This window comes from Nomascus leucogenys, chromosome 11 (genome assembly GCF_006542625.1).
Source record: "Nomascus leucogenys isolate Asia chromosome 11, Asia_NLE_v1, whole genome shotgun sequence".
Taxonomy (NCBI): Eukaryota; Metazoa; Chordata; class Mammalia; order Primates; family Hylobatidae; genus Nomascus; species Nomascus leucogenys.
The window spans coordinates 80,253,293-80,268,673 of record NC_044391.1 but is presented as its reverse complement, the minus strand read 5'-3'; the positions used below and the strand labels follow the sequence as shown (position 1 = coordinate 80,268,673).

At 37.2% G+C, this 15,381-nt stretch overlaps 2 protein-coding genes across 5 annotated transcripts in view; one reads left to right on the top strand and one right to left on the bottom strand.

The window, feature by feature from the left end:
* GFM1 (G elongation factor mitochondrial 1) overlaps nucleotides 1-15,381 on the bottom strand; it is a 138,866-nt gene that overhangs the window by 110,215 nt on the left and 13,270 nt on the right. For both annotated transcript variants that reach the window (XR_004032338.1, XM_003256359.4), the window contains exons 9-13: nucleotides 14,150-14,287; nucleotides 12,235-12,336; nucleotides 10,575-10,631; nucleotides 7,795-7,932; nucleotides 6,893-6,975 (exon numbers count right to left, since the gene is read on the bottom strand). Coding sequence is in view for 1 of the 2 variants with exons in the window: in XM_003256359.4 (XP_003256407.1) it covers nucleotides 6,893-6,975; nucleotides 7,795-7,932; nucleotides 10,575-10,631; nucleotides 12,235-12,336; nucleotides 14,150-14,287 (518 nt within the window). In the remaining variant the exon portion in view is untranslated. The remainder of the gene's footprint in view (nucleotides 1-6,892; nucleotides 6,976-7,794; nucleotides 7,933-10,574; nucleotides 10,632-12,234; nucleotides 12,337-14,149; nucleotides 14,288-15,381) is intronic.
* Nucleotides 618-6,865, top strand: LXN (latexin). 3 transcript variants are annotated; one of them, XM_003256358.2, is made up of 6 exons: nucleotides 641-980; nucleotides 2,311-2,373; nucleotides 3,720-3,897; nucleotides 4,197-4,333; nucleotides 6,207-6,269; nucleotides 6,532-6,865. In XM_003256358.2, exons 1-6 carry the CDS (start codon nucleotides 852-854, stop codon nucleotides 6,628-6,630), a joined length of 669 nt encoding a protein of 222 aa, XP_003256406.1. In that variant the 5' UTR covers nucleotides 641-851; the 3' UTR covers nucleotides 6,631-6,865. The 3 variants fall into 3 exon arrangements, with proteins under 3 accessions (XP_030678618.1, XP_003256406.1, XP_030678619.1); XM_030822758.1 differs by having other exon boundaries at nucleotides 618-980; nucleotides 6,207-6,865; XM_030822759.1 differs by lacking the exon at nucleotides 641-980 and adding an exon at nucleotides 1,007-1,604 and having other exon boundaries at nucleotides 6,207-6,865.

Below are 15,381 nucleotides of genomic sequence, written 5' to 3'. Positions count from 1 at the left end.
ATAAGTTCAGTTTTTAAGTTTCTTTTAAACCTTGAAGTAAAATATTCAAAATGACTCAAGTTGGAAGCATGGAGTTACATCAAAACTTATCATTTTAAGATTAGTAAAGGAAAGGGGTACAGGTGCATTTTTTTTATTTCTCCTGATCCAAATTACATAATCTCCCAATTTAATACTATAGTTTGCAGATTCTCATACTTTGATTTGGGCAGAACTGGTCCAAACCCACAAAAAGCTGAGGATGAGCAAGCCTCTTCCTGGACTCTCATAAGGGGAAGGGAAATGAAGGAATCGAATCACTACCTGGAGTACTGTGTACCTTGCCCTGCCAGGGACGCTGCGTGCGGTGTATACTGGTTGCTTCGCTCCAGTATGTAAGCGAAGCAACCAGACTTTTTTCCCATGGACAGGAAACTGGAGGTTTCACAGATGTCCTATATAAGTGAAGGCGAGAAAGCCCCACCCTGCACTTCTATAAAGGTTAATGAAACGAAAGATGCAATCCCAGCGAACCTAGCCCACTGACGCCCTCCCCACACCTCCACCTGCTGGTGCCTGACAGCATGCTGGCCTCTTCTCCAGTAGGAACCGGCAGGCGGAGTAAGGAAGCCGGCTGCAAGCAGTAGCGGGGCGGGGCCTCAGAAGCAGTCAGCCCAGGGCGCTCGGACGCAGGGAGCCTGGGCCCAAACAGCAGCTTCCGGAGTCGGAAGGAGCTGAGGAAGAAAACAGACTGAAGGAGCTTGCGACTTTTCCTGGCAACCGGACCCAGCAGCAAGCAGGACGGGCGGCGCTCTGCTACTGGCCCCGTTAAGCCTGAGTAGCCCAAGCCCTGAAGTCACTGCTCATCCAGAATGGAAATCCCGCCGACCAACTACCCAGCCTCCAGGGCGGCCTTGGTGGCACAGAACTACATCAACTACCAGCAGGGGACCCCCCACAGGGTGTTTGAGGTGCAGAAGGTCAAACAAGCCAGCATGGAGGTGAGTTTAGCAGGGGGTGGTGGGCAGCGGAGGCTTCAGGATTGCGCTCCCTCCACTCACCCGCAGTCTCAGTCTTTGGGTGCAGACACTCCGTGCCACCCCCTACCCCCCTTCTGTTTTAGGACACACTGCTGGTATCTGGTCTTGAGATATTAAGGTTTCTGGGGAAATGTCTATACTCTAGTCTCTGGAGACAGCCCGGGACTGTTTTCACCTTAAGGCAGAGACAGTTTTTACGCACACAGTTACAAGAAAATGGGAACACGCTCTAAGTAAGGGGCAGCACTTTCCTTAAGTGTAACCTGTAGGAACCATTCAAAAGACTACTAAGGCTGCCACGTTTCTCATCTGCTACTCTGATCTGGACCAACAGAAGCTCCCATCTTCCAAACGACTCTACTGCCTACATTTTAAGACAAATCCTTATCAGATCCTTTGACCAAAATGAAGGGGGAAACAAACAGCAAGAGAAACTGACAATCAAAGTCAAAGAATAAAAGCACTGTGGGCTGACGCTGGCCTTTAGCCACCTAAACACTGCTACCACATGACTGCCTTAAATGATGTGCACCCTCTGCTAAAGGCTTGAATTAAATGTTTAAGGCCTCAGCAATCACTAACGAGGTTTGTTTTCATTTTACTAAAATCTACTGGCTTTGACATTATCCCTTATTTATCTGACAGAATTTTAACTGCTAACAGTCTTTTAGAGGTGACAGACAGTAGATCTTATTTTGAAACTGTACCACATAACATAATTAGGTATAAATTTTCAATCTGTATCTTGATTTAAAAGTGAATTACAATTTCTTAGTCTTATAAAATGTGTTAATCATTTTGCATTTCCACTAATATACAAGTAAAAACAATACTTAATTGTATTAAGTCTCCAATTGCTTTGCAGTAATCTGCCTCAAAATGAAATTCACATTCACTGAACATTATTTGGAGGGTACACTGAACTTTACGAAAAAATCTTTTCAAAGGTGATATTATTTGTCATCTTTAGAATAAACAGTTTCAAACTTTCTTATGTAGAGACTTTAAGATCACAGATCCAGAGGTTAAACAAAGTCTTCTGATGGTTGAAAGTGAGTAGTGCCCAATTTGTATGCTTTTATCCTACTCTTTTGTTTTCATCCAAAATAAACTTGATAGGGGACTTGCTAAATTAGATGTTACATTCATGGCGACATGCCTTTTTCAACACCTAAGGCTTTCACCATTCCCCTTCAGCCAGCCCCTCCAACCAAATGAGATGGATGCTTCTGACAATGCAAGTATAATGTTGTTATATTTTCTTGTCTCCATTACATTTTCTTAATTTTAGGATATTCCAGGAAGAGGACATAAGTATCGCCTTAAATTTGCTGTTGAAGAAATTATACAAAAAGTAAGTTAAATTTTTTTTTTTTTTCTCTGAGACAGGGTCTCACTCTATCACCCAGGCTGAAGTGCAGTGGCGGAACATGGCTCACTGCAGCCTCAACTTCCCAGGCTCAGGCCATCCTCCCACCTCAGCCTCCCCAAGTAGCTAGGACCACAGGTGCATGCCACTACACCTGGCTAATTTTTGCGATCCTCCTGCCTCTGCCTCCCAAAGTGCTAGGATTACAAGCATGAGCTACCATGCCCAGCCAAAATGTTCTTATTAAACAAATTTAATTCTAAATATTCCAGATCATCTTTGCTGATCAAATCCGTAAGACTGATTAGTTTTACCTCTTTTTAAAAAGTTGTTGTGAAATCCCTGCCTCTAAAAAATACTGACCATATGGGCAAAGTTTACAAGGATCAGTTCTTTACTATCTTTGGGTATTACTAGATATGTGAATTATTTCTACCCAACTACACAGAAAAAGACTATACACTTCAGTTCCAATGAATTTCCTTAAGAAGTTACATACTCTTAGGGCAGTCTGAATTTATGCCTAATATAAATGAGTGAAGTAATTTATTCCCCAGTCAATCATCTTCTTACGTCTGCTTTTCTCATTTGATTTTTCATTGGGTTTTTAGACAAAGAACGTGCTCTTAGATATTCACAAGCAATAGAATGCCAGCTGATACCACCATTCAGATGAAGATCTTTCAGTAATAGGGAAGGGAAATTTTAAAGATTATACACAACTGTCAAATTATTAATGAGACAAACTTAAAGGAACTGCAATCTGTACCACAGCCATCTTGAAATTTTAAAAAGCTTGCCTTTCTGTTGAGCATAATTCATAAAGAGATTCATTAAAAGGCATCTGAGCTGCTAGACAGCCATCTTTACAAAGCATAACCCAATGTCATAATCTTCTAATTTTATATCCAGACACAGATTGCTGCCTCTGCATTTCAAAAACTTTCTGTTATTTCAGGAGCAAAGAGTAAGGGTAATGGAAAAACTTTAAAAGTAACCAGAGTCTTGAGTTGGTATATAAAGTCAGATTAAAATCTGGCCTTGCAAATGGACACCCCGTTAATACTGAAATATACTGAAAGTTTTAAGACTAGAATTTATAAGATTATGACACCGTATCATTTATAAAGTTATCTATTTTAGGGTATTCACATGATAAGTCTAGAATATTAACAGGCCAGGCCCAATTAGATACCTCTGAAAACAAGCACTCTGAAGTCTAGTCTAAAACAACACCATTAGGGGCCTATGCTTTAAATCATATCTCAAAGATGATAATTAATAATGAATAGCCTTCTGTATATAAGGGTATTTTGCTAAATTTCAAACAGCAAGTTAAGGTGAACTGCACAGCTGAAGTACTTTACCCTTCAACGGGACAAGAAACTGCACCAGAAGTCAACTTCACATTTGAAGGAGAAACTGGAAAGAATCCAGATGAAGAAGACAACACATTTTATCAAAGACTCAAGTCCATGAAGGAACCGCTAGAAGCACAAAATATTCCAGGTATATAAATACGGCATGAAAACCATTTGTTTGTTTCAAACTTAAAATCAATCTCAATTATCTATGCTTAAAATTGTTAGTTGCTAAGTATGTTAGAAACATACAGGCTTTTGCAAAAATACTCATTTCTCATCTAATCCAACAAAAAAGAGGCCTCAGAAATTTTATAGATCCATAGCTTAATTAAATTATTTTCTGCACACATTTGAAGGAAACTAAGACATGATTTAGAATTTCGATTTTGTTTTAAAAGGTTAATACTATATATATAATTATCATATAAATGTTTCTCCTACCAGACAATTTTGGAAATGTATCTCCAGAAATGACACTCGTTCTACATTTAGCCTGGGTTGCCTGTGGTTATATAATATGGCAAAATTCTACTGAAGACACATGGTATAAAATGGTAAAAATTCAAACTGTCAAGCAAGTGGTAAGTAGTTTCTATGAAATACACTATTAATGGGGTTAATATTTATCAAAAGTATTGTAATTCATAATTGGATAAACAGTATCCCTATAGTCATTTTGTATTTAATAGCAAACCTGGGATTTCAAAGGAGAGGTCACGTACAATCAAGATTAGAGAAGGTGAAGAATTGTAGCAAGAGTCCAAAGCAACAGTAACTGGTCTAAAAAGTTGTTTGATTTGGCTGAGAGATGCAAACCACAGGCCTCCTTTGCCTCAAACTTGGCCTAATAACTGTGCTTCGTTAGTTGCATTCTCTGGGAACATACAGACTAGGAAGCATAATAAAAGCAAGGCAAAGCCAAGGATTTCAATGAAACACTTTCTGTTAATACACAGTATCTAGACTGCACTTTCAAAAAGCATCATGGTAATCGTAGCTCTTAAATCTTTCAGGTTAGTCAAGTCAGATTTAACTATGATACTTTACTCAAACCCTCTTCTAGAACAAAAAGGTTGAGAGAGTTTTATTAGTAGCAGCAAGACAGAATCCCAGGTGTACAATATACAGTCAGGCCTCTCCATGGGTTCTGCATCCATGGATACAAACAACCGAGAATCAAAAATATTTGGGGGAAAAATGTCATGATTCCCTAAGTAATATTACAACTACTTACATTTAGATTGTATTCGGTATTATAAGTAATCTAGAGATGATTTAAAGTATATGAGAGGGTATGCACAGGTTATATGCAAATACTACACTGTTTTATGTCAGAGACTTGAGCATCCGTGGATTTTGGTATCTGAGGGGAATCTTGGAACCAATCCTCCATGGATACTAAGGGACAATTGTAATGACTCTCCTCACCTTTAATCTGCTCTATAGAGATCCTCAGGGCCACGTTTTATGGCAGTCACAAGCAAAGCTGTGCTTTCAGAAGAGTGAAGTCTTGAGTTATAATCCAACATATAGCTTTTGTGCTCAGCTTAGTACAGATTATTTCCCTTAGCAATCTAAGTTTTGTGTTCAAATTACTATAGTCATGCCATACTGAAACTATCTGTTTTTTCCTTCTACTGTACAGTACAGAAAAAAGCTTTAATTACACAATCACACAACTACACTCACTACATTTTACTATTCTCAGGTTTTCTGGTTTGTTTGTTTGCCTGTTTTTGAGACAGGGTTTCACTCTGTCGCCCAGGCTAGAGTGCATTAGTGTGATCATGGCTCGCTGCAGCCTCAACCTCCCAGGCTCAGGCGGTCCTCCCACCTCAGCCTCCCAGGTGGCTGGGAGTACAGGCACACCCAGCCATGCCTGGCTAATTTTTTGTTTATTCTCATAGAGATGTGGTTTCACTGTGTTGTCCAGACTGGTTTTGAACTCCTAGGCTCAGGCAAGTTGCCTACCTCAGCCTCCCAAAGTGCTGGGATTATAGGTGTGAGCCACTGTGCTCGGCCTTATGTTCAGTTTTCAAAAAGAGAATTTCTGTTATAAAATTGGATTCTTTCAATGTAAACACCCATTGCTATAGCTTATCCCATAAATTATGCTTTTCTGTACGATGGAAACACGAAGAGTTCTTAAATAACAAGCTACACTTGGTAATTCTCTTAAGTAGCCACCACAACTTGGAAACTAAAAACAGGTAAACATTTTTTGGGGAACAAATATAAGATCATGATTTTAAAATGCATCTTGAAAGAACACTTTATTTAGTATAAGAGAATAGATTTTGTCACATTAAATTGAAATTATAACGTTCAATTTTTATTTTTACCTAAATGGAAATATTATATTCATCTACTAATCAAAGATGATTTTCAAAATTAAATGTAATTTTTGCCAAAGATATTAAGTTTTAAACAACACGTTTTTATTTTTTGTTATAGCAAAGAAATGATGACTTTATTGAATTAGACTACACCATTCTACTTCATAATATAGCATCTCAGGTAAAGTATAATTTACCTTTATTTGATGCCATTCTGAAAACTGAGACTCCTTGTATAGCCACGGTATGCTTTATTAATTTTGACTCTAAATCAGAATTCATGTAAATCCAGATAGGCACCAGATTTAAGTATAATTGTAGCAATTTAACAAAAGTACTATTCTTTGTGAAGACTGTTTTATCTCTAACAAAATATAAACCCAACTACATTTTCCTAAATGTTTTCTGAATTTTATCATGGCATTAATTTTCTTCACTTGCAGGAGATTATTCCCTGGCAAATGCAAGTTCTCTGGCATCCACAATACGGCACTAAAGTAAAACATAATAGCCGTCTGCCAAAGGAAGTACAACTGGAATAAACAAAAACCCTAACACTGGAAGTGTAAACATGTCTATTAATGATGTGTATGCCAATTTCACTGGCATCTAGCTTATGAGGCCAAATAATCCCAAAGTGTCACTTTATATAAATGTCTTGATTACAGTATAGAACTTTATAGAGTCCATAATACAAAGTATCACTATATAAAAATGTCTTTACAACAGTAATAGTGGTATGTATATCCAAAATAAAAAGCTTCAATTTCAGCCTCATAATGTTTAATTACGTTGCATACTTACGGGACAGGGGCAGTAATGGTCTCTCGAAAGGCAACTTTTGGCTTTCCTGTGATACAAGGACAGCCATACTCTCTTTCCAGCCTCTAAAAAGAGTGGAGAAAATATTATTTAAATTTTAAAAAATAAACTGAAAGAAAACCTCCTAAGCATCTTATATATCTTAGTAGCATTCATTTAAATATAATAGATAAACAAATCTTAAATCATTTTAGTATCTTATAAGAATTAGGTATGTGATACTTAATATAAACTGCTTTTACAGATTTTATATAAATGAATTCTAAGTTACATTGGTTAATTTATATTTACCTCCAATTAATCTACCCACTAAAACGTCACCATTGTTGCATATTATTACATATTCACTGGAATAATATATAAATCTGTTGTCAGGATTTTCTATCTCAACTTCAAAGATACGATCTCACCAAAACTTCTAATCACGTTATCTTTGGTTTTTACTTATATATCAATACATACAAGACCTTTCCTGAGAAGGTATAGGCCCCATCATCCCTTTCTATATTATAATGATCTTCAAGTATTGACTTGAGAAGAAATGGCCTGAAGAGTTGGTACTACCACAGGTTGTCTCCCTAAGGCTTGGACCAGGATTTACTTGACCCAGTTACCCAAGACCTGGGGATGGACAGATATTCTTGTTGCAAATCCCCTGAGCCTTGATTCTAGGAGTCCAGAACGTTTTACAACTAAAAAGATTTAGAGATCAAAAATAATTATTTTGTAACACATAGTAGAGGAAGCAGTAGACCACATCTGGATACAAACCAGAGTGAAGCATGAGGAACCAGACATAGTTACAGACATTAGATTGAGAATTATTGACTTTTAATGAAACAGTAATAAATTGATTTCAACTTAACTTCCTTATTATTCATTACCTGAGCATAGATTTCCAGGTGTAATTCTCCCATTCCAGATATAACTGTCTCTTTGTTCTCAGTGTCAAAGTGTACTTTAAATGTGGGATCTTCTCTTGTAAACCTGCCAATGCCTTTTGAAAATTTTTCCAGATCGTTCTTTAAAAGAAGAAGAAAGTCACTATATGTTTTACTGCGCATGATAAGCAATGGGATTTTAGAAAAAAACTTTACTGAATGAAATAAAATATATCAGCGGTTAAGAAATAAAAATGATACATATCTAGTTCTACTTCACACCATTTTTAAAAACAATGTGAGCTTGGATACCGCACAGCCAAGAGAGCAGGGAATAGCTCACTGAACAGAATTTTCTTTCCATACCAAGATAGAAAACAAGAGTCCAAGACTTAACTCTATGCCTTTCCTCTTACACTGACACACTGTCCTTTTGTGAAAATTGCCCATAAAGCAGAAATTGGAATCTGTATTACATTTTAGAAATCCTATACATAATCAAAGGAATCAGCATGTTTACCAAGACACTACTGTAGATCCAAGCAGGATACTTAAGGCCAACAAATAGGCAAATACCATGATGAGACTTGTCCCTTTCAAAACAATCTGCTTGGATGTGGTATGATGCACCTTTTTTCTCCCTAGATGCCATGTAATTCCGCGTGGTAAGCAGAGTAATGGCCCTCCAAAGATACCTAATCCTCCCAAATCTGACAATATGCTGCCTTACATAGTAAAGGGGACTTTGCAAATGTAACTAAGGTTACAGACCTAGAGATGGGGAGATTGTTATCAATTATCTAGGTGAATACAACATAATCATGTGTGCCTTTAAAACATGGAGGAGGAAGCCAGAAGGGTGGTTCAGAGGGATTCCATAAAGGAAGAAGTGGCAGGAGACATCTGTAGCAAGAAAGGGACTTAACCAGCTGTTGCAGGCACTGAAGATGGAGGCAGGGGGCCACAAGCCAAGGAAGGTGGGTAGCCTCTAGAAGCTAGGAACAGCCCTCAGGTAACAGTCATCAAAGAAATGGGGACCCCCATCCTACAACCAGAAGGAATTGAATACTGCCAATAACCTGAGTAAGAAGGAGAGAAATTCTCCCATAGAGCCTCCAGAAAGGAAAAGAGCATTGCCAATATCTTGATTAATTTAGCCTTTTGAGAACAGTTATCAGCCTATGATCCACAGAACTATAAAAGTATATATTTGTGTTGTTTTAAGCCACTACGTTTGTGGTAACTTCTTATGTCAGCAATAGAAAACTAACACGCCCAGTACAACCAACATTAACAGCTATCATTTACCACATACCTGGAGCTATGGTATGTGTTTTGCCTATGTTTTCTCAAATCCCAACTACAATGCTGCAAGGCAGAATTATCCACATTTTACAGGTGAGGAAATGAGGTACAGAGAGGTTAACTGACTTGTTCAAGGCCACGCAGCTATTGCATGGCAAAGCTGGGACTGAATCCCAGTTTAGTCTTTCTAGGTCTTTTGCCTTTTTCCTGCACAAGCCAGATACTCTCAAATTAGAAACATCATGCCTGCCCCCACTATTGAGACTCACAGAGACTTCATTATTTGATTTAACTTACTCCAGCAAGCAGCCATCTTTAAACTTTTTAATGCATACACAACCCCAAAACACCAAAAAGCCTTCTGGATATTGAAGCATTGATTTCCCTCCTTATTGTAAATTATCAACAGCTAAATGTCTTAAACAAACTCTGAATTTAGGAATGAAGAAGCATAATACATAAGCATTAAGTTCTAACCTTGCATACTTCCAAAGAGAAAAGCAAGCAATTTTAACAATGTACTTGGAATAAACTATGGCATCCTACTGAGGTTAAGATGTAAGGTTCACCTTTCCTCAAATTCCTGAGAAAATGGAATAATTTAATATTTCCTGCCACCTCAATTTTCTCTTGTCTATATTGAGAAAAGGTCTGGAAAATCTCAAGGTTCCTCAAAATAGATGTAGTAGTAGCAGCTGTTAGTGATATTATCACACATGACAATTCATCAGAGTATGTTTTGTAATAAGTTCTGTATAACAAATCATAAAATGTTCACTCAATGTATGAATAAGTGTATTTCAATATACCACATTAACATGATTGTTATGAATGCCAAGGCAACTTAAGAACTAAAAAATTATGGTTTGAGATCAGACTAATTCCCATGGCAAAGAATGAAATGCAAAACCTAATCATGCAATTTTGGATTTATTAAAAGCTAAATTACATCAAACCCAATTATAAAACTATAAAGTATAAAATTATCTTAAAAAATATTTCAAAGTGGAAAAAAGTCTTATTTACAGGCTTTCCATGCAATACTCAGACATTTACCTCATAACTACCAGAAAACCTAGAGCTATATTATAGCCCATGAGTCAATTAATCAGTTCAACATTCTAAAGTACTTTATAGGGGGGTTTTACTACAACTTAGGAGAAATGCCCCTGATTCCCCTTTTCCAATTGTGTATGATCTGAATCTGGGAAGTTACACTTAACACTCTGAAGCCAACAATAAAGAGTTATAAAATACAGTCAGGTGAATATTTTAATACCATCCATTTCTTCAAATATACTGAGGAGTTATCATTAGGAACAGACTGGTAAATTTAAAAAGAAGATCTCAATACCAACAGAGGAAATAGAGACCATAAGACTGCTGGTTATTACAAGATATCAAGTGCATTGTAGAGATAGATGAAAAAGAGCTCAAGTTTTAATTGTGATATACTGAGCTTTAAATCAAACTCCTACCTTGTTAGAAGGCTTCATTGCTATTGAAATGACAGGATCAGGAACATGAATTGACTCCTAAAATATTTTTTAAAAGAAAACAGAAGAATTCAAAAACAGACCCATATGGGTCAGGGATAGATTAATTTTAATGTGTCACTTTACAACAGAACAAAGGATAAATAGTAGCCAATGTCTTTAGGCTAGACAATATATATCTTGATCTGTTTTGCATTAAATAAGTACATTAATACAACATATTAATAAATAAATAAAGCTATCTGCTTATATAAGTTCCTCCTTCCCAAAATAAAATTAATGAATGTATTTATTTACCTGTTTAACATAATCACTACAATTAATCCAAATACTGAGATGTGAAATTCTTATTGCTTGGTGGCTGTTGCAATCTTCTAAGTTATTTTATTTAATCAAAATATAATACAATTACTGATAAGGCAAACAGAGAAAGGGCACCAAATTCTTCATAACCATGACACCTCATTTAATGAATTACAACTCTGAGAAGCAGGTATTATCCCCATTTTACGAATACAGTCACCAAAGGCTTGGAAATAAGGTAAAACAAATTGGCTAAGGGCCAGTAGGTAGTACAGGGCAAAGGTGAGACTCTAACCAAGGCTTATTTGTTTCAAAGCCTTGGTAAGCACTTCCCACAACTACCAATCACTTCATGTTGCTAATGACAAGTACTTAGAGAAGGCCTTATCAATAATACTTAGAAAACATTCCTTTTATCTAGATCTCAAACAAAAATTGTACAGATTTATGTTTTTTTTGTAGTGTCTTAAATCAACAGGTAATACTATACACATTACAGGATATTATAGACAAAAAAACTAAACTATAAAATCATGAATTCATCATTAGATAGCAGGAAATATTACAGTGCTACTCTGTTAGAGTTGGGTCAGTACTTATGTAAATGACCCACTGCAAATTACCTGTCACTCTATGTACTCATCATATGCTTTCTTTACTGAATTCATGAAAGAGATCACTCTCATAAACAAATGGTTATAATGTAAGAGTTTGCTCTCCTACAGAGGCAAAATAGGTGAGTGAGTGAAGAGAATTCAAGGGCAGGAACTACCTGTGCATGCTCTTCCCTCAGAATCCCTCAATGATAAAAAGGGACTTCTGAGTTCCAAAGGGCAGGCTGTTTATATAAGTCAGACTGTGTAGTTGCATATTGCCTTCTGAGCCTGGTTATGTTCTGTTATCCCAAGTCTAGTCTAAATGTTACAGTCTGGTCTCACAAGGGATTGAGGGAACAGCACTGAAACTAGCTTGATGTTAGTGGTAACAATTAGAAATGCACCCCAAGTGTGGAAGCAGGTCTCAGGGTGGAGGAATCAGAGCCACACTGTCCAAATACCATCTGGTGGAGATATTTCCTTCTTGCTAAACTTCAGAGGATTGTAGATCCTCTAAGTTTTCCTTTTTACTATGAAAAACCAGGTAAGTTAGCTTACAGAGCACTTGTCTAACTGACATTCAAAGAGCTATAACCAACATTCAAAGAGCCACAACTAACTTGATGACTGTGGTACTCAACGAAAACTTCTGTGGTTGTTTTTCTGAAGTATTAAATGCACTACATAAAAACACAGACTTTTAAAATTCTAGTGATAAGTACCTTTGAAATTAAATGGCTTACCATAGAAAGGCCACTGTTGGCTTTGTCTGTGAATGTGTCTCCACTAGCACAGTCAATGCCAAACAACGCACAGATGTCTCCAGCATATACTTCCTCAACATCCTAAAAAAACAAATAACACAAAATGATATTTGCAAGTAATACAAATAAAGATGTGGTAACTAAAAAGTAACTGTACAGTACACACATTGTATATAAATAAGCATGGCAGAATCTCTCAGCTTGAATTCTATAGTGAATTAGCTAGAACCAATACAATAATCAACCATGCTAAGACGTATTTTTAAAAGGCCTTCATTTAAACCATATATCAATAGACAAGATTTTACTTTAAACAGAAAACTCATTACTTGAAGGATGTGCAGTACTAACACAGTGCCTCAAAGTTCTAAAGTTATTTCTATGGAATTAAAAGGCATGTACTGGCAGGGCATGGTGGCTCACGCCTGTAATCCCAGCACTTTGGGAAGCCGAGGCGAGTGGATCACTTGAGGTCAGGAGTTCAGGACCAACCTGCCCAACATGGTGAAACGCTGTCTCTACTGAAAATACAAAAAATTAGCCAGGCATGGTGGCGGGCACCTGTAATCCCAGTTACAAGGGAGGCTGAGGCAGGAGAATCGCTTGAATCCAGGAGGCAGAGGTTGCAGTAAGCCGAGATCGCGCCACTGCACTCCAGCCTGGGAGACAACAGCAAAACTCCGTCTCAAAAAAAAAAAAAAGGCATGTACTATATATGTTGCCGCAGTTAGACAATGAGATTGTGTATGACAAAGATCTACTCTGTCATACATACTCTTCCTTTACAGGAAACCTGTAAAGGAAGTTTTGAAAACAAAGGTAGGAGAATGGAGCCCACTGTACTAAAAATAATTTTAATTTCTCACAGATGCAAGCAGTCAAGAAAACACAGGAAATCTAAGAACAAAGCATTGGTGCCTCCAAGCTTCCTAGTTTTTGTCCTTTTACATTGACAGTTCATTCACAACAGCTGTGGCTGTGAGTAAGCATGTCTTTCTTTAATGGTGACACAGCTGTAGAAATCTTCCAGCTTCTGGTCCATGAAACAGCTATGACAATCACTTAGCCTGCCCCCTGCTGCCTATCTCACAAAACAGCAATGCTGTTGGGTTTTGAGACTGACAATTACTCTTCTAGAAGAAACAAAAGTTATGGCTACCAAAAAATTCGTTAAGATTTTGCTTAGACTGATAAATTTCTCCAGGAATATATAGCTGGATTGGGAGAGGGTGGGGGTAGGGGACAAACTCATGCACTCAGTATTCCTTCCAAGGCCTAACCATAAGGACTACAGAAGGCTATAGCAGATTCCAAGCCAACTCAAGAATTTAAGGCATAAGTCAAAGTTTATCTCCCAGATCAGCCCTTGAAGCTTTTAAATCTTCAGGCGGATTCTGGCCCCAATATGGTTCTGCAGTGGGTTCTACAACAGGAATAAAAGCTCTAGGGTTAAACAGGGCTTTTGTGCCTGCCGTATTTCAGAAGGTAAATAAAACAATGTGGAAAACTGTGTAAATTTATTATTCTCTTATCTTTAAAAATCACAGTTCCACAGTCTTAAATGCCTATTACATTCTTTGTAATAATAGTTCTTGAGGAAAGTGCTGAATCTTGTATTCTGAGTGTTAGGGAACTGTCTCTTTTCCTTAACCTTGGCCCTTGAGAAAATATAGCTAATTCACAACTAGAGGTATTAAAAAAATGAGTTAACATCTGCTAATTTATCTTACAGCAAAGTGCTAGATCAGAGCTGCAACACATTTAAGTAAAACGGAAGAAACTAGAAACATACATTTAACCAGAATTAATTTTCTAGTGGGGCTCAGGATACCAAGAAGGGTCTATTTCACCCATATTAGAGGAATTTCTAATCTCATAATGACTCTGTACTTGCCTCCATCATGTCGGCATGCATGCGAGCCAGCCGTTGCAACCGTACTTTCTTTCTTGTCCTTGTGTTATAGATGGTGTCACCCTTCTTTAGCTCTCCCTGATAACTGCGAACGTAAGTTAACTGTCCAAATCGACCTACCTGAAGATTGGGTAAGGGCAAGAAGAATAAAAAGAAACATAATAAAGTATTGAGGAAAGTTTCATAACTCCCTCCAAGTATTCTCTACCAATTTTAGTAATCTATCTTACATATTTCAGTTTATTGTCATAAACTAATACTAGCTTTGAACACAGATAAGATAAATGGCTGTTATTCATCAATCTTTTTGGTATCACAATCTAAGACATTTCTGTTTCCTTTGAAATAAGCTATTAGTATTAGAACAAAATTTTTAAATTGTTTACATAATAAGGAAGTATCTTTTGCTTTCTAACATTATTTCATAAGTTTAATACAATAAGATATAAAACAAAAAGAAGGTATAATTGGAAAAACAACAAAGATACCATTAGAAACAGCAGGTGTGTGCTATACATCTAAAACACAATCTCTGATAATCACATGGAAAATTATGCGAGTAAGAGTTCTGTGGCTGGGCTGGTCGCTCAGACCTGTAATCCCAGCACTCTGGGAAGCCGAGACGGGTAGATCACCTGAGGTCAGGAGTTCAAGACCAGCCTGGCCAACATGGCAAAACCCCACCTCTACTAAAAATACAAAAATCAGCCAGGCGTGGTGGCGCACCTATAATCCCAGCTACTCGGGAAGCGGAGGCAGGAAAATTGCTTAAAACCGGGAGGCAGAGGTTGCAGTGAGCCCAGATCGCACCACTGCACTCCAACCTGGGCAACAGAGTAGGTGAGACTCTGTCTCAAAAAAAAAAAAAAAAAAAAAAAAAAAAAGTTCTGTGAAGTGATTGAATATACTAGCAGTGACCAATTAACATATATTTAAAAGTTCCCAGTTCTTACCATGTTAATTATAGGCTTAACAAAATAGCAATCGAAATCCCAACAGGAAATTTTAAACATGTGATTAGTGATTTTAAAATTCATTCAAAGGAATAAATAGGTAAAAACAGAAATTTTTCAAAAACTATGGTAAGATAAAACTAACCCTGACAGATATAAAAACATATTAAAATGCTTGAACCTCAGAAAATTCAGAACCAGCACAAATTAGACTAAACACCCCACAGAGTACAGTACAAAAATCTAAAGTATAAAATATAC

Excerpts from the sequence above, each read along its gene's own strand:
- LXN (XM_030822758.1), top strand. The coding sequence starts at position 852 with ATGGAAATCCCGCCGACCAACTACCCAGCCTCCAGGGCGGCCTTGGTG. Across the intron at positions 2,374-3,719 it reads TTGAAGAAATTATACAAAAA|CAAGTTAAGGTGAACTGCAC; the intron begins GTAAGTTAAATT and ends AATTTCAAACAG. Across the intron at positions 3,898-4,196 it reads AGAAGCACAAAATATTCCAG|ACAATTTTGGAAATGTATCT; the intron begins GTATATAAATAC and ends TTCTCCTACCAG.